Below are 26,489 nucleotides of genomic sequence, written 5' to 3' on the forward strand. Positions count from 1 at the left end.
TGGTGTCATTTGTGGGGGGTTTCCACTGTTTTGGTACATCAGGGGTTTTCCAAACGCGACATGGTGTCTGATCTCAATTCCAGCCAAAAACGTCAAATGGCGCTGCTTCCCTTCCGAGCTCTGCCATGCGCCCAAATAGTGGTTTACCCCCACATGTGGGGTATCAGCGTACTCAGGACAAATTGCACAATAACTTTTAGGGTCCTGTTACCCTTGGGAAAATAAAAATTGGGGTGAAAAGATCATTTTTGTGGAAAAAATATGATTTTTTAATTGTACCGCTGTACGTTATAAACTTCTGTAAAGCCCTTGTGGGTTCAAAGTTCTCACCACATATCTAGATAAGTTCCTTGGGGGGTCTAGTTTCCAAAATGGGGTCACTTGTAGGGGGTTTCCACTGTTTAGGTACATCAGGGACTCTCCAAACGTGACATGGCGTCCAATCTGAATTCCAGCCAATTTTGCATTGAAAAAGTCAAACGGCGCTCCTTCCATTCTGAGCTCTGCAATGCGCCGAAACAGTCGTTCCCCCCCACATATCAGGTATCTGCGTACTCAGGACAAATTGCACAATAACTTTTGCAGTTCAATTTCTCCTGTTACCCTTGGTAAAATAAAAAAAATTGAACCTGAAGTATTTTTTTTATGAAAAAAAGTTAATGTTCATTTTTTTTTAAATATTCAAAAAAATTCCTGTGACGCACCTAAAGGGTTAATAAACTTCTTGAATGTGGTTTTGAGCACCTTAAGGGGTGCAGTTTTTAGAATGGTGTCACTTTTGTGTATTTTCTATCATATAGACCCCTCAAAGTGGCTTCAAATGTGATGTGGTCCTAAAAATAAAATGGTGTTGTAAAAATGAGAAATCGCTGGTCAACTTTTAACCCTTATAACTTCCTAACAAAAAAAAATTTTGGTTCCAAAATTGTGCTGATGTAAAGTAAACATGTGGGAAATGTTAGTTATCAAGTTTTTTGTGTGCCTTATCTCTGTGATTTAAGGGCATAAAAATTCAAAGTTGGAAAATTGCGAAATTTTCAAAATTTTCGCCAAATTTCCGTTTTTCTCACAAATAAACGCAAGTTATTTGAATGAAATTTTACCACTAACATGAAGTACAATATGTCACGAGAAAACAATGTCAGAATCACCGGGATCCATGGAAGCGTTCGAGAGTTATGACCTCATAAAGGTACAGTGGTCAGAATTGTAAAAATTGGCCCGGTCATGAACGTGCAAACCACCCTTGGGGGTGAAGGGGTTAAAAACAGTCAGTGAAATATTTTACCTCACAAAATGAATCCTCTGTGATCCCCCCGCTGTAATGTCAGTATTTGTCTTTTTCTTCCTCCCCTGCCCAGGAGATGTGGTATGCTCGTACACGGTCAGACACTTTTTACAATGAATTTTCGTTCGTGGTAAAACCCCTTTAATGTGACCGGCTTCCTCTGCCTGTAGACACGTTGCGCATCTGCTGCCGGGATCAGCCGAATGATTCACTTCATCTGCGCGGAGTTCGCGCAGGCGCAGTGCGACGGTGTTCCGCTGGTGGTACGGCGTATAGAGAGTGTGTGGTGTGTACGGCGTATAGAGAGTGTGTGTGGTGCGTACGGAGTATAGAGAGTGTGTGTGGTGTGTACGGCGTATAGAGAGTGTGTGTGGTGTGTACGGCGTATAGAGAGTGTGTGTGGTGTGTACGGAGTATAGAGAGTGTGTGTGGTGTGTACGGAGTATAGAGTGTGTGTGTGGTGTGTACGGAGTATAGAGTGTGTGTGTGGTGTGTACGGCGTATAGAGAGTGTGTGTGGTGTGTATGGAGTATAGAGAGTGTGTGTGGTGTGTACGGAGTATAGAGAGTGTGTGTGGTGTGTACGGAGTATAGAGAGTGTGTGTGGTGTGTACGGAGTATAGAGTGTGTGTGTGGTGTGTACGGCGTATAGAGAGTGTGTGTGGTGTGTATGGAGTATAGAGAGTGTGTGTGGTGTGTACGGAGTATAGAGAGTGTGTGTGGTGTGTACGGCGTATAGAGAGTGTGTGTGGTGCGTACGGAGTATAGAGTGTGTGTGTGGTGTGTACGGTGTATAGAGAGTGTGTGTGGTGTGTATGGAGTATAGAGAGTGTGTGTGGTGTGTACGGCGTATAGAGAGTGTGTGTGGTGTGTAAGGAGTATAGAGAGTGTGTGTGGTGTGTACGGCGTATAGAGAGTGTGTGTGGTGCGTACGGAGTATAGAGTGTGTGTGTGGTGTGTACGGAGTATAGAGAGTGTGTGTGGTGTGTACGGAGTATAGAGAGTGTGTGTGGTGTGTACGGAGTATAGAGAGTGTGTGTGGTGTGTACGGCGTATAGAGAGTGTGTGTGGTGTGTACGGCGTATAGAGAGTGTGTGTGGTGTGTACGGCGTATAGAGAGTGTGTGTGGTGTGTACGGAGTATAGAGTGTGTGTGTGGTGTGTACGGCGTATAGAGAGTGTGTGTGGTGTGTACGGCTTATAGAGAGTGTGTGTGGTGTGTATGGAGTATAGAGAGTGTGTGTGGTGTGTACGGAGTATAGAGAGTGTGTGTGGTGCGTACGGCGTATAGAGAGTGTGTGTGGTGCGTACGGAGTATAGAGAGTGTGTGTGGTGTGTACGGCGTATAGAGAGTGTGTGTGGTGTGTATGGAGTATAGAGAGTGTGTGTGGTGTGTACGGAGTATAGAGAGTGTGTGTGGTGTGTACGGAGTATAGAGAGTGTGTGTGGTGTGTACGGAGTATAGAGAGTGTGTGTGGTGTGTACGGAGTATAGAGAGTGTGTGTGGTGTGTACGGAGTATAGAGTGTGTGTGTGGTGTGTACGGCGTATAGAGAGTGTGTGTGGTGTGTATGGAGTATAGAGAGTGTGTGTGGTGTGTACGGAGTATAGAGAGTGTGTGTGGTGTGTACGGCGTATAGAGAGTGTGTGTGGTGCGTACGGAGTATAGAGTGTGTGTGTGGTGTGTACGGCGTATAGAGAGTGTGTGTGGTGTGTATGGAGTATAGAGAGTGTGTGTGGTGTGTATGGAGTATAGAGAGTGTGTGTGGTGTGTACGGAGTATAGAGAGTGTGTGTGGTGTGTACGGAGTATAGAGAGTGTGTGTGGTGTGTACGGCGTATAGAGAGTGTGTGTGGTGTGTACGGCGTATAGAGAGTGTGTGTGGTGTGTACGGAGTATAGAGTGTGTGTGTGGTGTGTACGGCGTATAGAGAGTGTGTGTGGTGTGTATGGAGTATAGAGAGTGTGTGGTGTGTATGGAGTATAGAGAGTGTGTGTGGTGTGTACGGCGTATAGAGAGTGTGTGTGGTGTGTATGGAGTATAGAGAGTGTGTGGTGTGTATGGAGTATAGAGAGTGTGTGTGGTGTGTACGGCGTATAGAGAGTGTGTGTGGTGTGTACGGAGTATAGAGAGTGTGTGTGGTGTGTACGGAGTATAGAGAGTGTGTGTGGTGTGTACGGCGTATAGAGAGTGTGTGTGTGGTGTGTACGGAGTATAGAGTGTGTGTGTGGTGTGTACGGCGTATAGAGAGTGTGTGTGGTGTGTATGGAGTATAGAGAGTGTGTGTGGTGTGTACGGCGTATAGAGAGTGTGTGTGGTGCGTACGGAGTATAGAGTGTGTGTGTGGTGTGTACGGAGTATAGAGAGTGTGTGTGGTGTGTACGGAGTATAGAGAGTGTGTGTGGTGTGTACGGAGTATAGAGAGTGTGTGTGGTGTGTACGGAGTATAGAGAGTGTGTGTGGTGTGTACGGAGTATAGAGAGTGTGTGTGGTGTGTACGGCGTATAGAGAGTGTGTGTGGTGTGTACGGCGTATAGAGAGTGTGTGTGGTGTGTACGGCGTATAGAGAGTGTGTGTGGTGTGTACGGCGTATAGAGAGTGTGTGTGGTGTGTACGGCGTATAGAGAGTGTGTGTGGTGTGTACGGAGTATAGAGTGTGTGTGTGGTGTGTACGGCGTATAGAGAGTGTGTGTGGTGTGTATGGAGTATAGAGAGTGTGTGTGGTGTGTACGGAGTATAGAGAGTGTGTGTGGTGTGTACGGCGTATAGAGAGTGTGTGTGGTGCGTACGGAGTATAGAGAGTGTGTGTGGTGTGTACGGCGTATAGAGAGTGTGTGTGGTGTGTATGGAGTATAGAGAGTGTGTGTGGTGTGTATGGAGTATAGAGAGTGTGTGTGGTGTGTATGGAGTATAGAGAGTGTGTGTGGTGTGTACGGAGTATAGAGAGTGTGTGTGGTGTGTACGGAGTATAGAGTGTGTGTGTGGTGTGTACGGCGTATAGAGAGTGTGTGTGGTGTGTATGGAGTATAGAGAGTGTGTGTGGTGTGTACGGAGTATAGAGAGTGTGTGTGGTGTGTACGGCGTATAGAGAGTGTGTGTGGTGCGTACGGAGTATAGAGTGTGTGTGTGGTGCGTACGGCGTATAGAGAGTGTGTGTGGTGTGTATGGAGTATAGAGAGTGTGTGTGGTGTGTACGGAGTATAGAGAGTGTGTGTGGTGTGTACGGAGTATAGAGAGTGTGTGTGGTGTGTACGGCGTATAGAGAGTGTGTGTGGTGTGTTCGGCGTATAGAGAGTGTGTGTGGTGTGTACGGAGTATAGAGTGTGTGTGTGGTGTGTACGGCGTATAGAGAGTGTGTGTGGTGTGTATGGAGTATAGAGAGTGTGTGTGGTGTGTACGGAGTATAGAGAGTGTGTGTGGTGTGTACGGCGTATAGAGAGTGTGTGTGGTGTGTACGGAGTATAGAGTGTGTGTGGTGTGTACGGAGTATAGAGTGTGTGTGTGGTGTGTACGGCGTATAGAGAGTGTGTGTGGTGTGTACGGAGTATAGAGTGTGTGTGTGGTGTGTACGGCGTATAGAGAGTGTGTGTGGTGTGTATGGAGTATAGAGAGTGTGTGTGGTGTGTACGGCGTATAGAGAGTGTGTGGTGCGTACGGAGTATAGAGTGTGTGTGTGGTGTGTACGGCGTATAGAGAGTGTGTGTGGTGTGTATGGAGTATAGAGAGTGTGTGTGGTGTGTATGGAGTATAGAGAGTGTGTGTGGTGTGTACGGCGTATAGAGAGTGTGTGTGGTGCGTACGGAGTATAGAGAGTGTGTGTGGTGTGTACGGAGTATAGAGAGTGTGTGTGGTGTGTACGGAGTATAGAGTGTGTGTGTGGTGTGTACGGCGTATAGAGAGTGTGTGTGGTGTGTATGGAGTATAGAGAGTGTGTGTGGTGTGTACGGCGTATAGAGAGTGTGTGGTGCGTACGGAGTATAGAGTGTGTGTGTGGTGTGTACGGCGTATAGAGAGTGTGTGTGGTGTGTATGGAGTATAGAGAGTGTGTGTGGTGTGTATGGAGTATAGAGAGTGTGTGTGGTGTGTACGGCGTATAGAGAGTGTGTGTGGTGCGTACGGAGTATAGAGAGTGTGTGTGGTGCGTACGGAGTATAGAGAGTGTGTGTGGTGTGTACGGAGTATAGAGTGTGTGTGTGGTGTGTACGGCGTATAGAGAGTGTGTGTGGTGTGTATGGAGTATAGAGAGTGTGTGTGGTGTGTACGGAGTATAGAGAGTGTGTGTGGTGTGTACGGCGTATAGAGAGTGTGTGTGGTGCGTACGGAGTATAGAGTGTGTGTGTGGTGTGTACGGCGTATAGAGAGTGTGTGTGGTGTGTATGGAGTATAGAGAGTGTGTGTGGTGTGTATGGAGTATAGAGAGTGTGTGTGGTGTGTACGGAGTATAGAGTGTGTGTGTGGTGTGTACGGAGTATAGAGAGTGTGTGTGGTGTGTACGGAGTATAGAGAGTGTGTGTGGTGTGTACGGAGTATAGAGAGTGTGTGTGGTGCGTACGGAGTATAGAGAGTGTGTGTGGTGCGTACGGAGTATAGAGAGTGTGTGTGGTGCGTACGGAGTATAGAGAGTGTGTGTGGTGCGTACGGAGTATAGAGAGTGTGTGTGGTGCGTACGGAGTATAGAGAGTGTGTGTGGTGTGTACGGCGTATAGAGAGTGTGTGTGGTGCAGCGGTGTTCCGCGCAGTAGGTTGGTACCAGCAGCAGTTTCCATATTGAGACGCCCATCACTTGGGTGTCCCAATATGGCGGTCGGTGAACTTCCTCCGCTTGGAATTCTGGGATATGGTGACATCTGGACAGAACAGGAAATTAAAACATTACATGGCAATTATATAAATAAGTAATGAAGCAGATGTAAAGTAGACATGTGGAAAATGTTATTTATTAATTATTTTGTGGTGTTTAATTATCTGATTTAAGGGCGTAAAATTGTAAAGTTTGAAAATTGCAAATTTTTTGTCAAATTTTTGAAATATACGCAAATCATATTGACCAAAATTTATCACCAACATTACTGACAATATGTCACGAGAAAACTGTGTAAAAATCAGTGGGATACGTTGAAGCGTTCCAGATTTATTACCCCATATAGTGACGTTGATCAGATTTAAAAAATTTGGCCTGGTCATGAAGGCTGCTGTGCGGCGTTACAAACTGGAGGGGGCGCTGTTAGATTATCATAAAGTATTTATATACTGACATTCATTTGTTTATCATCCCTCTGCGCAGAGTCAGCGGATGTGTCGATTATTTTGCTGCCACCGAGTCTGACGCCTACAGCTACACCCGAATGATTATCTCCACCTTAAATTTAGACCCTGAGCCTGAGGGTCCAGTGCAATTTGAGGATCCTGTGTACAATACTGAGGAGTTGGCGGGACTGGCGCCTCGCGACTACGGTCACACTCTGGACGTTAAACTGGTGAGTTATACAGAAGCAGCAAGTTTATAAAGATGTCCATGTGTACTGAGAGTAAAAGGAGACCCCTCGGCCCCGCTCCATCCGCATAGGGTACCGGCTGTGTATACAGCCGACAATCTGCTGCAACAGCCGGGATCAGAGATGACACCGATCACAGAACTATAAGATGCTGTGTTTAGACAGAAGAAGGGGCTTCATCACTGGGGGATCCTAAACAAAAATGTATTATAAGCTCAGTCCCATAGTGAGACCTAAAAATATAATGTCAGTAAAATGTTACAAATTACAAAAAATGAAAATTTTAAAGGATTGTTTCGAAGGAATGAAGTTATATCCATAACTTGCTGGTCACTGGGACCCCCTTCAGATTGCAGCCAGATCCCCAGAGATCAGCAAGTTAACGTTTATACTATTGATAGTTGATCATTTTTTATGTAGCTGGAAAACCCTAGAATAATCAGTCTGTTAACAGATTTCTGCTCCGTAGGACCCAGCAGAATTAATGCAGCGCTGGATGTGTAATATAGATCAGAGCCACTAAATACTGCAGAGCTACTCGGTAATATCTCTAGTTCATCACTTTGGTCTTTCTCTCCTACGCAGGTTGCCATGATTAAAAGTCTTTATTTACTAGTGAGTAAGTGTCTATATAGTGTGTGATATCCTTTAATACTAGTTTCTTTCCAGATACTCAGCCGACTGGTCGATGGCAGCAAGTTCCTGGAGTTCAAAGCTGAGTATGGGACTACACTAGTAACTGGATTTGCTTCAGTTGAAGGGTACGTGTAATCCCGAATATCTACTAATACCCAAACCTATCAGCCAGGCAGGAACTCGTATTCATTCAGAACCAAGTTCCAAACAGTTAATAATAATAATAATAATTTTTATTTATATAGCGCCAACATATTCCGCAGCACTTTACAATTAAGCGGGGACATGTACAGACAATAAATTCAATACAAGTTAAGACAATTCAAACAGTGACATTAGGAGTGAGGTCCCTGCTCGCAAGCTTACAATCTACAAGGAAATGGGGGGACACAGTAGGTGAGAAATGCTTGTTAATTCAGGTCTGGCAATTATAATAGGGATTTTCATATAAAGCTGCATGATCCGGTCATCAGCCCGTGTGTTTAAGTGCAATAGACAAGTATCAAGTGCAGTTATCATGTGCATGAAGGGTGTGGAGACAGATGAATAGTAGGGTGCAGATTCAGAATAATATTTGGAAGGAGGGAACAGGGCAAAGTTAGCTTGCTGAGTAGTTGATGTGGTAGGCTTGTTTGAAGAGATGGGTTTTCAAAGCGCGCTTGAATAGGTCAGGGCTAGGTATCAGTCTGATCGTCTGGGGAAGTGCATTCCAGAGAGCTGGAGCAGCACGAGAGAAGTCTTGGAGACGGAGGTGCGAGGTTCGGATTACGGGGGATGTTAGTCTTAGGTCATTTGTAGAACGGAGGGCACGTATAGGGCGATAGACAGAGATGAGAGAGGAGATATAAGGCGGTGCAGAACAGTGGAGAGCTTTGTGGGTGAAAGAGATGAGTTTATACTGGACCCTGTAACGAATAGGTAGCCAGTGTAATGACTGGCACAAGATGGAGGCATTGGTGAAGCGGCTGGACAGAAATATGACCCTGACTGCCGCATTCAAGATGGATTGGAGAGGAGAAAGTTTGGTAAGAGGGAGACCGATCAGAAGAGAGTTGCAGTAGTCCAGACGAGAATGAATAAGAGCGACAGTAAGAGTCTTAGCAGTTTCAAAGGTGAGAAAAGGTCGGATTCTGGAGATGTTTTTAAGACAGTTATATTCCTTGTTAAACAGTTATATTCCTGTACATAGGGGGCAGTATTATAGTAGTTATATTCCTGTACATAGGGGGCAGTATTATAGTAGTTATATTCTTGTACATTGGAGCAGTATTATAGTAGTTATATTCTTGTACATAGGGGCAGTATTATAGTAGTTATATTCTTGTACATTGGGGCAGTATTATAGTAGTTATATTCCTGTACATAGGGGGCAGTATTATAGTAGTTATATTCTTGTACATAGGTGGCAGTATTATAGTAGTTATATACTTGTACATAGGGGCAGTATTATAGTAGTTATATTCTTGTACATAGGGGCAGTATTATAGTAGTTATATTCTTGTACATAGGGGCAGTATTATAGTAGTTATATTCTTGTACATAGGGGCAGTATTATAGTAGTTATATTCTTGTACATAGGAGCAGTATTATAGTAGTTATATTCTTGTACATAGGTGGCAGTATTATAGTAGTTATATTCTTGTACATAGGGGCAGTATTATAGTAGTTATATTCCTGTACATAGGGGGCAGTATTATAGTAGTTATATTCTTGTACATAGGTGGCAGTATTATAGTAGTTATATACTTGTACATAGGGGCAGTATTATAGTAGTTATATTCTTGTACACAGGAGCAGTATTATAGTAGTTATATTCTTGTACATAGGGGCAGTATTATAGTAGCTATATTCCTGTACATAGGAGCAGTATTTTAGTAGTTATATTCTTGTATATAGGGGCAGTATTATAGTAGTTATATACTTGTACATAGGGGCAGTATTATAGTAGCTATATTCTTGTACATAGGAGCAGTATTATAGTAGTTATATTCTTGTACATGGGGCAGTATTATAGTAGCTATATTCTTGTACATAGGTGCAGTATTATAGTAGTTATATTCTTGTACATGGGGGCAGTATTATAGTAGTTATATTCTTGTACATAGTTGGCAGTATTATAGTAGTTATATACTTGTACATAGGAGCAGTATTATAGTAGTTATATTCTTGTACATAGGGGCAGTATTATAGTAGCTATATTGTACATAGGAGCAGTATTATAGTAGTTATATTCTTGTACATGGGGGCAGTATTATAGTAGCTATATTGTACATAGGAGCAGTATTATAGTAGTTATATTCTTGTACATAGGGGCAGTATTATAGTAGCTATATTGTACATAGGAGCAGTATTATAGTAGTTATATTCTTGTACATGGGGGCAGTATTATAGTAGTTATATTCTTGTACATGGGGGCAGTATTATAGTAGCTATATTCTTGTACATAGGAGCAGTATTATAGTAGTTATATTCTTGTACATGGGGGCAGTATTATAGTAGCTATATTCTTGTACATAGGTGCAGTATTATAGTAGTTATATTCTTGTACATGGGGGCAGTATTATAGTAGTTATATTCTTGTACATAGTTGGCAGTATTATAGTAGTTATATACTTGTACATAGGAGCAGTATTATAGTAGTTATATTCTTGTACATAGGGGCAGTATTATAGTAGCTATATTGTACATAGGAGCAGTATTATAGTAGTTATATTCTTGTACATGGGGGCAGTATTATAGTAGCTATATTGTACATAGGAGCAGTATTATAGTAGTTATATTCTTGTACATAGGGGCAGTATTATAGTAGCTATATTGTACATAGGAGCAGTATTATAGTAGTTATATTCTTGTACATGGGGGCAGTATTATAGTAGTTATATTCTTGTACATGGGGGCAGTATTATAGTAGTTATATTCTTGTACATAGGTGGCAGTATTATAGTAGTTATATTCTTGTACATAGGGGGCAGTATTATAGTAGTTATAATCTTTTACATGGGGCAGTATTATAGTAGTTATACTCTTGTACATAGGATCAGTATCATAGTAGTTATATTCTTGTACATAGGCGGCAGTATTATAGTAGTTATAATCTTGTACATGGTGCAGTATTATAGTAGTTATATTCTTGTACATACGGGCAGTATTATAGTAGTTATATTCCTGTACATAGGAGCAGTATTATAGTAGTTATATTCCTGTACATAGGAGCAGTATTATAGTAGTTGTACATAGGGGGCAGTATTATACTAGTTGTACTCTTGTACATAGGATCAGTATTATAGTAGTTATATTCTTGCACATAGGAGCAGTATTATAGTAGTTATATTCTTGTACATAGGAGCAGTATTATAGTAGTTATATTCTTGTACATAGGGGCAGTATTATAGTAGTTATATTCTTGTACATAGGGGCAGTATTATAGTAGTTATATTCTTGTACATAGGGGCAGTATTATAGTAGTTATGTTCTTGTACATGGGGCAGTATTATAGTAGTTATATTCTGGTACATAGGGGCAGTAATATAGTAGTCATATTCTTGTACATAGGGGCAGTATTATAGTAGTTATATTCTTGTACATAGGGGCAGTATTATAGTAGTTATATTCTTGTGCATAGGGGGCAGTATTATAGTAGTTATAATCTTGTACATGGGGAAGTATTATAGTAGTTATAATCTTGTACATAAGGGCAGTATTATAGTAGTTATATTCTTGTACATAGGGGCAGTATTATAGTAGTTACATTCTTGGATCTGGTGGGTGGGATTGAACTGTGAGCTAGTCAAAAATGTTCAGTCTGCCATTAGATCTCTGTCCATGATTAAGACGCACAGTTTTGCGTTGAAATGCGTTTGATTTTAATGTTTTGGACTACGACGTAATTGCTTTTATACTACTGGAAGTGATGGAATAAAAGAAAAATTGATTTTATGGACTTACAGCGCTGGACTTATTTTTTCCCAGTATTATAGTAGTTATATTCTTGTACATAGGAGCAGTATTATAGTAGTTATATACTTGTATATAGGGGGCAGTATTATAGTAGCTATAATTTTGTACATAGGAGCAGTATTATAGTAGTTATATACTTGTATATAAGGGGCAGTATTATAGTAGTTATATTCTTGTACATAGGGGCAGGTTTATAATGTATAGATTTTGAATGTTCCTCTTTTTATTCCAGTAATTTGGTTGGAATTGTGGCTAGTAACGGAGAACTGACCCATGATGCCTCTCTAAAAGGAAGCCACTTTGTACAGATATGTAACCAGCGGTATATTCCTTTGCTGTTTTTTCAGAACACAACTTCTCAGGATCTCTTACCTCCTTGTGTGTATAAGGTAAGTTCTTGAGGTGACATGCAAAATAAAACTGCTCTTTACACTGATCTGAGTATTTCTGGGAGAATCTCCATATTACATTGCTATTCCTTTATTTTCTAGGCAGAACAGCAGACAAAAGGATTAAAAGCTCAAGCCTCAATGATCGCTGCTGTATCTTGTGCCACGGTGCCCAAAATAACGGTAGTAATCGGCGGGTGCCACGGGGGAGAGAGTTTTGCCATGGTAGGTATAACAATGATATGAAAAACCATTAATGTTAAAGGGAATCTGTCACCCTTTTTTTCGACTATCAACTGCTGACACCGACATCAGGGGCTTATCTACAGCATTCTGTAATGCTGTAGATAAGCCCCCGATGTAACCTGAAAGATAAGAAAAAAGAGTTAGATTATACTCACCCGGGCGTCCGGTCCGATGGGTGTCGCGGTCCGGTCCGACGCCTCCCATCTTCATACGATGCTGTCCTCTTCTTTCCTTCCTGTTGTGGCTCCTGCGCAGGCACATTGCTCTGCCTGTTGAGGACATAGCAGAGTCCTGCAGCGTGCAGGTGCTGGGAGATGTCCGGTGCCTGCGCACTGCAGTATTCTGCTCTGCCCTCAACAGGGCAGAGCAGTGCGCCTGCGCTGGAGCCACGACAGGAAAGAAAGAAGAGGACGCCATTGTATGAAGATGGGAGGCGCCGGACCACAACACCCATCGGACCAAGACCGGACCGCCCCTGGGTGAGTATAATATACCATATATACTCGTGTATAAGCCCCCCCCCCCCTAATTTTGTCACAAAAAACTGGGAAAACGTATTGACTCACGCATAAGCCTAGGGTGGAAAATGCCGAAGCTACTGGTAAATTTCAGAAATAAGATGCTCCATAGAGTTCATGATGGTCCCATATAATGCTCCATTAAGTTCATGATGGGTTCCATAAGATGCTCCATACAAAAATATGTCTAATAATGCTTCACAGTGAATAATGGTGGCCCTATGACATGCTCCATAATAACATATGCCCCTTATAATGCTGCACAGTGATTAGTGGCCCCTTATAATGCTGCACAGTGATTGGTGGCCCCTTATAATGCTGCACAGTGATTGGTGGCCCCTTATAATGCTGCACAGTGATTGGTGGCCCCTTATAATGCTGCACAGTGATTGGTGGCCCCTTATAATGCTGCACAGTGATTGGTGGCCTCTTATAATGCTGCACAGTGATTGGTGGCCCCTTATAATGCTGCACAGTGCTTAGTGGCCACTTGTAATGCTGCACAGTGATTAGTGGCCACTTACAATGCTTCCGCTGCCTCAATTAAAAAAACAAAAAACTATATACTCACCTTGTCGCTGCTGCTCATCAGAGTTGCCGGCTTTGCAGTGACTGTTCAGGCAGAGGGTGCCTGCTAACTACGTCATGGCGCCCTCTGACCTGAACGTCACTGCCAGAGGAAGCAAGACAGCAGAGCGACGCGCAGCGGTGGAACGGGGGACAGGTGAATATGGCTCCCCCCGTTATTATACTCACCTCTCCTGGCATGTTTCTGCAGCCCCCCGTGCTTGTTCCATCTTCTCGGCGCTGTTCTTCCTGCTTTCAGCGGTCACGTGGTGCTACTCATTACATATGCGCATATTCATGAGGGTAATGAGCGGTACCACGTGACCGCTGAAAGCAGGAAGAACAGCGCCGAGAAGATGGAATAAGCACGGGGGGCTGCAGAGACATGCCAGGAGAGGTGAGTATGATCTCCGACACCCCTCGCTCCCCCTCCCCGGCCGACCCCCAGTATATGACTTGCGTATAAGCCAAGAGGGGGACTTTCAGCCCCAAAAAATGAGTATATACGGTAACTCCTTTTTCTTCTCTTTCAGGTAACATCGGGGGCTTATCTACAGCATTACAGAATGCTGTAGATAAGCCCCTGATGGTGGTGCCGGCAGCTGATAGTTGAAAGAAAGGGTGACAGATTGCCTTTACTCCTTCTGTCCTCACAGTTAAATCTGTTTTACTTTAATCTTTCATCACCAAGGATGGATTAGCGACTGATATTCTGGATTATCAGACAATCAATGGAAAGTATATAACATTTAGAAACATTTCATCATACTTTTTTTTCTCAGGTCGTTGTTAGCATCTTGCCTCGTGAAGTTCCACAATACTTTGTCTTTTTGTGTGTGTGTGTGTGTATATATATATATAACATTTTCTAAGTTCTTCGAAGTAGCCACCTTTTGCTTTGATTACTGCTTTGCACACTCTTGGCATTCTCTTGATGAGCTTCAAGAGGTAGTCACCGGAAATGGTTTTCACTTCACAGGTGTGCCCTGTCAGGTTTAATAAGTGGGATTTCTTGCCTTATAAATGGGGTTGGGACCATCAGTTGTGTTGTGCAGAAGTCTGGTGGATACACAGCCGATAGTCCTACTGAATAGACTGTTAGAATTTGTATTATGGCAAGAAAAAAGCAGCTAAGTAAAGAAAAACGAGTGGCCATCATTACTTTAAGAAATGAAGGTCCGTCAGTATGAAAAATTGGGAAAACTTTGAAAGTGTCCCCAAGTGCAGTGGCAAAAATCATCAAGCCCTACAAAGAAACTGGCTCACATGAGGAACGCCCCAGGAAAGGAAGACCAAGAGTCACCTCTGCTGCGGAGGATAAGTTCATCCAAGTCACCAGCCTCAGAAATCGCAGGTTAACAGCAGCTCAGATTAGAGACCAGGTCAATGCCACACAGAGTTCTAGCAGCAGACACATCTCTTCAACAACTGTTAAGAGGAGAGACTTTGTGCAGCAGGCCTTCATGGTAAAACAGCTGCTAGGAAACCACTGCTAAGGACAGGCCACAAGCAGAAGAGACTTGTTTGGGCTAAAGAACACAAGGAATGGACAATAGACCAGTGGAAATCTGTGCTTTGGTCTGATGAGTCCAAATTTGAGATCTTTGGTTCCAACCACCGTGTCTTTGTGCGACGCAGAAAAGGTGAACGGATGGACTCTACATGCCTGGTTCCCACCGTGAAGCATGGAGGAGGAGGTGTGATGGTGTGGGGGTGCTTTGCTGGTGACACTGTTGGGGATTTACTCAAAATTGAGGGCATACTGAACCAGCATGGCTACCACAGCATCTTGCAGCGGCATGTTATTCCATCCGGTTTGCGTTTAGTTGGACCATCATTTATTTTTCAACAGGACAATGACCCCAAACACACCTCCAGGCTGTGTAAGGGCTATATGACCAAGAAGGAGAGTGATAGGGTGCTACGCCAGATGACCTGGCCTCCACAGTCCCCAGACCTGAACCCAATCGAGATGGTTTGGAGTGAGCTGGACCGCAGAGTGAAGGCAAAAGGGCCAACAAGTGCTAAGCATCTCTGGGAACTCCTTCAAGACTGTTGGAAGACCATTTCCGGTGACTACCTCTTGAAGCTCATCAAGAGAATGCAAAGAGTGTGCAAAGCAGTAATCAAAGCAAAAGGTGGCTACTTTGAAGGACTTAGAATATAAGACATATTTTCAGTTGTTTCACACTTTTTTTTGTTAATTATTTAATTCCACATGTGTTAATTCATAGTTGTGATGCCTTCAGAGTGAATCTGCAATTTTCATAGACATGAAAATAAAGAAAACTTTTGGGGATAGATATATATATATATATATATATATATATATATATATAATGTGTGTGTGTGTATTTTATTTTTCATTTTAGTGACTGCAATGCAAAAATATTAAGTGATCACTCCGGGATAAGTTCCCTAGTGGGATAAGTAAAAAAAGTGAGAAAATTCTATTATTAGTTTTGTCACAACCATAATGACGCATAATATAAAAGGATTACATCTATCCTGAACTCTGAAAGCCAGAACCTCCCAGGGATATAAAAAAAAATGGACGCATCATTGGGGGAATACAGGAAAGTATGGGACGTCTGCTGCCATCTGAAGGCTGACAACAAGAATACATCTTAAGAAGAAAATTGATTTCTCCCCAACACTCTACTCCTGACCTGCTGACACCCAACTATTCAGTGCAGCTTATTGTCACATTGGAGGCAGACACATTTTGCCTATGTGTTTTTGCTGCCAGAGCTCCTACCTTGGCGTTGGTTGACGTAAGCCTTGACAGAAGGGTACTGCAAGCTGCAGGCGCTCGGGTGGTAACCTGATCAATTGCTATTACTCCTTTTGCAATATTATCAGTTTTCCCACACCAGGGACTGATTTTGCACATCCCATGGTTTCCTGTGTCCCCTAATGAAGCGTTTAAGAAAAGAGGATTTTTGGTACTTACCGTAAAATCTCTTTCCTGTAGCCTTTATTGGGGGATACAGCTCCCTCCCTTGTTTGGATAGTTTTGTTTTTTTCCCCGCCTCCTACATTAATAACTAAAAGTGAAACAATAAAAGTCCTACGTAGCCCTAAAAATTACCATTAAAAACTCCAGCTCATCCTGCAAATAACATGCTGCCACATAGCACTGTTGATGGAAAAATGATAGATTTTGGCTTTCCAAATGCAGCAACAAAAAGAAAAAAAGTTTTCTTTCTTTGTGCAAAAAGCATAAAAACATATAAATTTAGTATCGGCATTATCATATCCATCCTCAGAATAAATATAACATGTCAGTTTTACCAAAACCGCAATGACAGATTAGCTGTTTTCCTTCTTTTACCATTTTTCCTGTTAAAAAAGATAAGAAAAGTTTTTTTAATAAATTGTGTGCCAATAAAAATACAACTAATAGTAGAAATATGTGTATACAGGAGAAGGAAGCGGAATGACTGAATCCAACAAATTTTTTAATATGAAAATATGAAAAGTTTTTATTATAGTAAATATAAAGAGACAAACAATAATCATAGTATAGTTACACATAGAATATGACACCAAAAAGCCAGGAGGGGAAATAAAAAGGAGTAATAAAGAACACCATCATCATGAGTTACCTCTAGTAATACCGCCTTTATGTGGTGCGATTTAAATGTTACTGCCTATATAGGATTCCATCATGGCCATAGTCATAATAGGAATAGTGAAAGGCTCCCACGGCAGGTATCAAATGATAAAGAGGAACACAGCGGTGAGGATTCAGCGGTACAAAGTTATGCCACAATGACAAAAAAATCCATGATAACGCTCACCTGATGGTGCCTGCTACCCCTGGTTGTGCAAGAGATCTCCAACGCGCGTTTCGCGCTCTACAACTAGCGCTTTCTCAAGGAGATGCTACTAATACTGGCACAGGACCTTTTATAACCATAACAACCGTCACATGTCTGACCATGTGGTATACGTGGACCAATCACAAGCGGCTATATCGGCGCATGCGCCATGACACCCAACCAGTCCTCTAACATGGAAGCAGGCGCCCGGCATCGGACGCGCGCTCAGAAGGGCGCTGACGTCACAAATGCTTGTGGGGCACCGCCCTCATGAAGAGAGACACGGGGACATGCAGCGCATGCGCACCACCGCAATAAAAAGAAACAAGTTGTATAACGATTATACCAACATAGTCCCACCCCACTTTCCCCTGTTTGTATGTGTTTTTTATTGTTTTTAATCTTTATTTGTTTTCATTTTTTATTCTTTAGTTCTACCGTTCCTGCTACTGTACTGGTGCATATGGATCTACTGTCATTTTCCTCATGGGCTCCAACCACTCAGCCGCTACTGGATGCATAACTATTTGGACACTGCATTTGAATCTTTTCCCCCATTATATCTGGCAATTATTCTGGCTATTATTGTATTTCTTTGGTTATACTTGTTAATTAAATAGACTATTTTTGGAGACAGGGGTTTTTAGAGACTCGCGTATGCAGTTTGTATTCCAAATTCCACTGGCATTCTGTGTGGGGTGGGACTATGTTGGTATAATCGTTATACAACTTGTTTCTTTTTATTTTATTTTATATAACTATACCTGTGGTCATCATGCCTTTACTGCTTCCTAGCGGTGGTGCGCATGCGCTGCATGTCCCCGTGTCTCTCTTCATGGGGGCGGTGCCCCACAAGCATTTGTGACGTCAGCGCCCTTCTGAGCGCGCGTCCGATGCCGGGCGCCTGCTTCCATGTTAGAGGACTGGTTGGGTGTCATGGCGCATGCGCCGATATAGCCGCTTGTGATTGGTCCACGTATACCACATGGTCAGACATGTGACGGTTGTTATGGTTATAAAAGGTCCTGTGCCAGTATTAGTAGCATCTCCTTGAGAAAGCGCTAGTTGTAGAGCGCGAAACGCGCGTTGGAGATCTCTTGCACAACCAGGGGTAGCAGGCACCATCAGGTGAGCGTTATCATGGATTTTTTTGTCATTGTGGCATAACTTTGTACCGCTGAATCCTCACCGCTGTGTTCCTCTTTATCATTTGATACCTGCCGTGGGAGCCTTTCACTATTCCTATTATGACTATGGCCATGATGGAATCCTATATAGGCAATAACATTTAAATCGCACCACATAAAGGCGGTATTACTAGAGGTAACTCATGATGATGGTGTTCTTTATTACTCCTTTTTATTTCCCCTCCTGGCTTTTTGGTGTCATATTCTATGTGTAACTATACTATGATTATTGTTTGTCTCTTTATATTTATTTACTATAATAAAAACTTTTCATATTTTCATATTAAAAAATTTGTTGGATTCAGTCATTCCGCTTCCTTCTCCTGTATACATTTATTCATGGAATGGAACCATTGATTATGGCAGACCATATACATAGGTCTCTGCCATGTGTTTTTTGTAAGGTACTGGGCTTTTTTGTTTTATTAATAGTAGAAATAGTGCTACATCAATAGAAAAGTAACTTATGGCTCTGTAAAAGAGATGATTAAAGAAAACGAAAAAATTGCCATCTATGATTATTGTTACGTTTTCAATTATGGTTTAGTGCGGGAGATCTTATGAGCCAAATTTCTTGTTCCTGTGGCCAAATGCAAGAATTGGTCTTGTGGACGCCGGGAGGTTGTCATGGAGCGAACAGAAGGATTACGGCTGGACGGACGAGACAGAATTCAAATCTCAGCTGGACAGGTATGAAGGGTGGGGTCCTCGTATTATATCGCAGGTGGCGACCAATCACATCAGATCTTATTCCATAAGTTAATATTGCGAAAAAAAGTAATAATCTGAGCCTGTTTTCTTAATATATCAGTAATATTTTAATCAGCAATTCTGTTTATTCTTTCAAGTTTTTTTTTACGGAATTTACTGTACAGATTAAATTTTATATTTTGACAGACTTGACTTTTAGCGAGTCGGCAAAACCAGATTTGCATTTTTTTTTTTTTTTAATTTAAACTGGAGTAAAGAAGTTTTATTCAAATGTTTATCTTATTACTCTGTCGCCTAATTGGGGGACACAGAACCGTGTTATGCTGCTTTCCATTAGGAGGCGACACTATGCATAATCTGAAAAAGATTAACTTTGGCTCCTCCTCTGCAGTATACACCCGTGGACGGCGTCGGCCTTCTCCAGTTTTTGCTTAGTGTCGCAAGGAGGCACACCTAAGATTTTTTTTTTTTAATCAGTTTTTTCCTTGATTTTTTTCAACGGACTACAGATGAAGAAAAGCGGGTCTCCAGCGAGACTCCCGGCATGGCTCCCTCCTCGGTCCCCTATTAAGGGGTACCCGGTTGAGGTCGAGATGGCTCTTCCCCATGTCGCTCCTTCCCCAGTCCCTCGGGTACTGGTTCGAAGTCGAGATCCCCCTCCTTCCCCAGTTCCCTTGGGCTCTGGGTTGAGGTCGAGGATAGGATGAAGCCCCCTGACGGTGACAGCAGCACCCTCCCTAATCCCCCTCTGGGGGCATTAGGTTGAGACACCGCAGGTAGGGCCTGTACCAGGCACCATTCGGCCACTTACAAGTCCAGGGGCCCCAGCTCAGCTGCGGGCTCCTGATGGGACTGTGGGAGGTGCAGGCAGGCATGGCACTTGTCAGAGACAGGGCTCCCTGCGCCCCTGTCTCTGCGGCAGCACCAGCTGCATAGCGTCTCAAAGGGACCCCCCACAGGGCCCAGGTTGCGCTCATGACCCCACCGCTAGCCTACCGTTAAATCCGGGGGGGGGTCTGGTTTGAATCCGACCCCCCCCCCCCCCCCCGGACAACCGCGCCGTCCTGGAGCCCTTCTGGGTATGAGGTATCAAATTTAGGCCGCGGCTTCGGCCTAGCCGAAGTCGCCGCCTTATTCCCGCCCCCCGGATGACGAAAATGACACTCTGCAGTGTCATAGAAGGGGTGGATCGAGACAGGAAGGGCACGCTTTTACATAGCTCCGCGCGCCCTTTTCAGCTCTCCGCCCCCTTCCCCCTCCACTTCAGAATTCGGTGGCCATCTTGCTGCACCTGAAGACATAGCTGAAGGCAGCACAGCGGCCTCTGGGGGGGCACAGGACTGGGATTTATCGGCGCTGGACCTAGGGGGCGCACCGGTGGGGTAAGATCACAGCTGGGTTCTCTGTACTCAGCTGTGAGTTCATATAACCTATAACGCTCCCCTATTCCTTTTCTCTGCGTAGATACCCCTGTAGGGCCTCTGCTAATCAGCCTCTAAGCACTATGTCGGGCTCAAGGAAAAGGACCAGACAAGACTGCTTTTATGCAGTCTGTACAGCCTTCAAAGCCACTCTCCCAAGCGGCAGCACGTACCCGCACTGCCGGGACTGTACCCAAAACACAGGATCAGAACCCCAAGAAGTCCCTACCAACGCTTCTTCGACCGCTACTGCGCCGGAATGGGCGACTCAGATGTCGCAGTCTATGACACAGTCTATAGATAACCTGACCTCCACACTACTACAGGCTCTGCAGGGTCATGTCTCGGCTATGAACGTTACCCAGCAAAGGGACATCCGGTCTCAGGGGCAGGCCGCTTCCGACAGTTTGAGACGTAAGCGGACCCACAGGTCGTGTTCATCTGCGTCCTCACATAGCACTAGGTCGTCCCCCTCCAGGGAGAGACACAGTGGCTCCAGGTCACCGAGACCGTCCCCTGATAGAGAAAGACAATGTGGATCTCCACAGCGATCCCAGACCACAGAACACCTCCGCCCTAGTTCGCCCGCTAGGGAGCTCCTTAGCGATGCACAAGACTCAGAGGGCATATGTGACTCTAACTCAGATAATGAAACAGAGAACACTCTGGTCCCTTGTCCCCCTAGCAATACGGCGCTAGTTGAGGATATAATCTCTTCCATCCTTCGGGTGCTGGACATTTCTGATCCAACCCCGGAAGCACCAAAACACAAGATTTCCTTTGAAAGTGTTCAGAAACCATCTCAGGTCTTCCCTAATCACCCAGAATTTCAAAAAATACTTTCTAAGCATTTTTCGCAGCCTGAGAAAAAATTCGCCAATCGCAAATACTTGGAAGCAAAGTATCCCTTCCCACAGAAGGACACTAAGGATTGGACAGATCCGCCTGAAGTGGACCCCCCAGTCTCTAGGCTGGCAGCACAAACGCTTCTCTCACTGCCGGACAGCTCAACCCTCAAGGACGCAGCAGACAGACAGGTAGAATGCATGGCTCGTTCAATCTTCGAAGCGGCTGGTGCCTCTCTGGCTCCTGCATTTGCTTCAGTTTGGGAAGCCAAGGCCATTATGGCCTGGGCTAATTTTTTGCAAAAGGGCCTCCAAGCTTCAAACCCTCAGCTGGCGGACCAGGCGGTGCAAATTGCAGTAGTGGCAGATTACGTGTTCCATGCAGCGTTGGATTCTGCAAGAGGGGTAGCGGGAATAGCATCAAACGCCATGACAATGCAGCATATTCTCTGGCTGAGAGAATGGAAGGCGGATGCGGTCTCAAAAAAGTCCCTAACAAATCTCCCGTACTTTAGTGGACGTCTTTTCGGTGAAAAGCTGGATACAATGATATCCAATGCTACCGGGGGTAAAAGTACTTCTCTCCCTCAACTAAAACCAAAACGCACGTTTAAAAGACGTAATCAATATAGTTTCCGATCCTTTCGGATTTCTTCAAGCTGGTCCGTCTCGCGCCCAGCACAAAATCGTAACCGCTCCCCCCGCAGAGACAACACACGGGCGGCACAGAGGCCAGACAGGAACAGGCAGTCAAAAGCAAGCCAGGCAAAATCCAAAGGAGGAAAAGCTTAGACTTTCCCCTCATCATGACTCATGCCCTCCGGAAGACACCCCACTTGTAGGCGGACGACTGCTACTCTTTCAGCAGGTCTGGCTGCCTATTACAGAAGACGAGTGGGTCAAGGAAATAGTGACTTCAGGATACAAGATCGAGTTTACTACCAGCCCACCGCACAGGTTCTTTCTCTCCATTCTCCCAAAACTTCCACTCAAAGCTCGAGCCTTCCATCAAGCGGTTTCTTCCCTCCTGCAAGCAGGAGTCATAGTACCGGTTCCAGCAGACGAGCGCTTCCGAGGGTTCTACTCCAATCTGTTCGTGGTTCCCAAGAAGGGAGGCAGCGTCCGACCCATACTAGACCTCAAGCAACTCAACAAGTATGTTCGAGTTTGTCACTTTCGCATGGAATCCCTCCGGTCAATCGTTGCGTCCATGGACAAAGGAGAATATCTCGCCTCCATAGACATACAGGATGCATACCTGCATATACTGATTGCTCCCGCCCATCAGAGATTTCTCAGATTCGCAATTAACCAAGACCATTACCAGTTTGTGGCCCTCCCGTTCGGTCTCGCCACGGCTCCCAGAACATTTACAAAGGTCATGGCAGCTGCCATGGGCGTTCTACACTCCAGAGGCATAGTAGTCGTTCCATACCTGGACGACCTTCTCATCAAGGCCCCCACCCTCAAGGACTGCGAGGTCAACGTCTCAATCACAATCGACACTCTGAGTCGCCTGGGATGGTTAGTCAATTTACAGAAGTCCTCGACTACCCCGAGTCAGTCTCTGGCTTTCTTGGGGATGCTATTCGACACCTCCAGGGGTCTGGTGTTCCTCCCCAGGGACAAGGCACTGGCCCTCCGTTTGGGAGTTCGCACTCTCCTCCGCAAGTCCCCCCGATCTCTCGTATGCCATGAGAGTACTTGGCAGGATGGCAGCAGCAATGGAGGCGGTACCATTTGCCCAGTTTCACCTCAGACCCCTTCAACTGGCTATCCTCAAGTCCTGGGACAGGAATCCGTTCTCCCTCGACAGGGAGTTCCGGTTATCATCGAAAACCAGGAGGTCCCTGCACTGGTGGCTCAAGCCAACCTCGCTTGCAAGGGGAAAATCCTTTCTCTCCGGTCAGTGGAAGGTTTTGACCACCGAAGCAAGCCATACGGGTTGGGGCACGGTGAACCTACATCACAGAGCTCAAGGCAAGTGGTCACCAATGGAAGCGACCATGCCCATCAACGTCCTGGAAATCCGGGCCATCTTCCTGGCATTGAAAGCCTTTCATTACTTGCTAGCAGACTCTCATATCAGAGTACAGTCGGACAATGCCACGGCGGTGGCATACGTGAACCATCAAGGCGGGACCCGCAGCATCCAGGCGATGAATGAAGTAACACGTATCCTACACTGGGCGGAGGATGCGAGGTCGGTACTCTCTGCGGTCCACATTCCGGGTGTGGACAACTGGGAAGCCGACTGTCTCAGCAGACAAGGAATGGACTCGGGGGAGTGGTCTCTCCATCCCGAAGTTTTTCGTCAGATCTACCATCGCTGGGGGACCCCGGACGTGGATCTGATGGCATCCATCTCAATGCCAAGGTTCCCAATTTCATGGCCAGGACGCGCGATCCGCGGTCGCTCGGAGCAGATGCCCTGGTTCAGGACTGGACCCAGTTCCAGCTTCTGTGCATTTTCCACTCCTCCCCCTTATCTCCAGAGTCCTGAGGAAGATAAAACAAGAGGGAGTTCCCACCATCCTGATCGCTCCAGACTGGCCTAGGCGTACATGGTACGCCGACGTCGTGCAACTCACAGCAGACACTTCCTGGCATCTCCCCACATGTCCCGACCTTCTGTCACAAGGCCCGTTCTTCCACCAGAACTCAGGGGCTCTCAATTTGACGGCGTGGCCATTGAGACCTGGGTTTTGACCCAAGCAGGTTTTTCACCGGACGTCGTTAAAACTATGATCAGGGCTCGAAAGCCAGCTTCAGCCAGGATTTACTATCGTACCTGGAAGGCTTTCTTCACATGGTGCGAATCTCGTGGACAGATCCCACTCCCCTACTCTCTTCCAAAGGTCCTCGGTTTCCTTCAGTCAGGCCTGGACGCCAGGCTATCGCTGGGGTTGCTTAAGAGCCACGTGTCAGTGCTTTCAGTGCTCTTTCAGAGGCGTATTGCTAACAAGCCGCAAGTGAGGACTTTTCTCCAATGGGTTTCCCGATTGGTTCACCCCTACAAACATCCATTGGAGACGTGGGACCTCATCCTGGTCTTGACAGCATTGCAGACACCTCCTTTCGAACCCCTTAAGGAGGTCTCACTCCGCCTTCTATCACAAAAGGTGGTTTTTCTGGTGGCAATCACCTCGCTACGCAGGGTGTCTGAACTTTCAGCACTTTCCTGCAGGCAACCCTTCCTGGTTTTCCATCAGGACAAGGTGGTTCTCCATACAGTCCCATCCTTTCTTCCGAAGGTTGTGTCCAGCTTCCACCTCAGTGAGGAAATCTCACTACCATCTCTTTGCCCGGTTCCCGTTCATAGAGTGGAGAAGGCTCTGCATACGCTTGACCTTGTCAGGGCATTGCGTATTTACGTGTCTAGGACTGCTCCCTTCCGGAAGTCTGATTCACTTTTCCTTCTTCCAGAAGGCGTTCGCAAGGGCCTACCGGCTTCCAAGGCCACCCTTGCTAGGTGGATCAAGTCCACCATACAAGAGGCTTACCGCCTTAACAATTCTCCTCTTCCGGCCGGTATCACGGCACACTCTACGCGGGCGGTAGGGGCCTCTTGGGCCATTCGGCATCAAGCCTCGGCACATCAAGTCTGTAAGGCAGCCACTTGAACTAGCCTGCACACATTTACAAAACACTATAGAGTGCATACCCAGTCCTCAGCGGATGCGAGCCTGGGTAGACGGGTCCTGCAGGCGGCAGTACCCCAAATCTAGGGGACTGTCAGCACAATATTCGTCCACTGCTTCCCACCCAGGGACTGCTTTGGGACGTCCCACAGTTCTGTGCCCCCCAATTAGGCGACAGAGTAAAGGAGATTTTTGTGTACTTACCGTAAAATCTCTTTCTCTTAGCCTTTAATTGGGGAACACGGCTCCCACCCTGTTGCCCTTGCGGGCCGTTGTTACGGTTGGGTTCTCATATTGTTGTTGAAGCTCGTTTATAGTAGCCTTCTTACAGGCATGGTTATGTTTCTGGTATATTCCTCCTAATGCTTTTGCACAAAACTGGAGAAGGCCGACGCCGTCCAGGGGTGTATACTGCAGAGGAGGAGCCAAAGTTAATCTTTTTCAGATTATGCATAGTGTCGCCTCCTAGTGGACAGCAGCATAACACGGTTCTGTGTCCCCCAATTAAAGGCTAAGAGAGAGAGATTTTACGGTGAGTTCACAAAAATCTCCTTTTTTAATATTACTTCTCAGTTTATTTTTGGTCCTCTTAGGGCACTTGAACCTCCGATCGTTTGATCAGTTGTACTATATACTTCATGATTGCAGTAAATAGTGTAAATAACGATCTCCTATGAAACCTAGTCCATGGATGGGCATCACAGGAGTACCAGGATGGCAGCAGTGGAGGCCGCCATCAGATCCCCCACGTGTCATGGCATCCACTGGCACCCTGTGATAGGACGTCAAAATAGACACCACAACAAGATTGCACATCTTAAATGCCCCGGTTAGAGCAAGCTCCTGACCGACACTTTATTATATGTCTCTTAGACTAAAGGAGGAAGGTTCAGCGTTTTATTCATCTGCCAGACTCTGGGACGATGGAGTGATCTTACCTCAGGACACCAGACCGGTGAGTAGAAAGAAAAATCACAATATGATCTTGAGGGCTTGTCCGTGTCATCCAGGACACAGTACGCATATTTAAAGTTCACTAAAGGACAATTTTTTTTTTTTTTGCAGGTTCTTGGCAAATGCTTGAAAATCATTAGACAAAAAAAATATGAAAAAGTCAATTTTCAAAGTTCTCCGCTACTGAGGATGTGAAAAACGGATGTGACAACGCACAGAAAAGATGTTTTATTATGTAAATAGTCTATGCAGTAATCGTAGAGTGCCTTATAGTGTAGTATATTAAAATGCGACTCACATATAACAGGTGTCTGTGTAATTTAATAACTAGGGGACATTATAAGGAGAAAACTATTCGGTCGCCCGTCTTAAAGGCGTTGTCTGATATAGATCGTTCCCTATATTAATATCTATTCTAAAGCTCAAACAACTTTTGTAATTCACTTAATATAAAATTCCCGACCTTTCTTCCTATATAGCTATCGCCTAGATTACCTTTTTATTTTTTTCTTTAGTCCCTGATGGTTCTTAAACTGAATATCACAGGAGGCTGGGGCTGCTGTCACTTCCCTGGGGCTGCTGTCACTTCCCTGGGGCTGCTGTCACTTCCCTGGGGCTGCTGTCACTTCCCTGGGGCTGCTGTCACTTCCCTGGGGCTGCTTTCATTTCCCCACAATTGCTATTGCCCCTGATGAACAGGACATCCTCATGGAGCAGCGTTGTGGTCATTACCACGGCTTTGTTACTGCCATCCCCTGATAACATTCCAAATTAATTGTGGGGATGGAGGTAGCGAAAAGTGACCGCAGCGTC

At 45.0% G+C, this 26,489-nt stretch overlaps 1 protein-coding gene across 3 annotated transcripts in view; it reads left to right on the forward strand.

Annotated features, from left to right (window-relative positions):
- Nucleotides 1-25,980, forward strand: part of LOC141048772 (methylcrotonoyl-CoA carboxylase beta chain, mitochondrial-like) — a 39,758-nt gene extending 13,778 nt beyond the window's left edge. For 2 of the 3 annotated variants that reach the window (XM_073544761.1, XM_073544759.1), the window contains exons 6-12: nucleotides 6,570-6,762; nucleotides 7,450-7,541; nucleotides 11,606-11,762; nucleotides 11,865-11,987; nucleotides 18,652-18,794; nucleotides 25,596-25,677; nucleotides 25,788-25,980. In XM_073544761.1, coding sequence (XP_073400862.1) covers nucleotides 6,570-6,762; nucleotides 7,450-7,541; nucleotides 11,606-11,762; nucleotides 11,865-11,987; nucleotides 18,652-18,794; nucleotides 25,596-25,677; nucleotides 25,788-25,871 — 874 coding nt within the window. In that variant the 3' untranslated portion in view covers nucleotides 25,872-25,980. Of the gene's footprint in view, nucleotides 1-6,569; nucleotides 6,763-7,449; nucleotides 7,542-11,605; nucleotides 11,763-11,864; nucleotides 11,988-17,349; nucleotides 17,550-18,651; nucleotides 18,795-25,595; nucleotides 25,678-25,787 lie in introns of those variants that run through there. The other variant, XM_073544760.1, reaches the window with a different exon arrangement.
- The last annotated feature ends 509 nt before the right edge of the window (nucleotides 25,981-26,489 follow it).

This window comes from Dendrobates tinctorius, unplaced genomic scaffold (assembly GCF_039654945.1).
Source record: "Dendrobates tinctorius isolate UK_male_01 unplaced genomic scaffold, ASM3965494v1 ptg000138l, whole genome shotgun sequence".
NCBI lineage: Eukaryota > Metazoa > Chordata > Amphibia > Anura > Dendrobatidae > Dendrobates > Dendrobates tinctorius.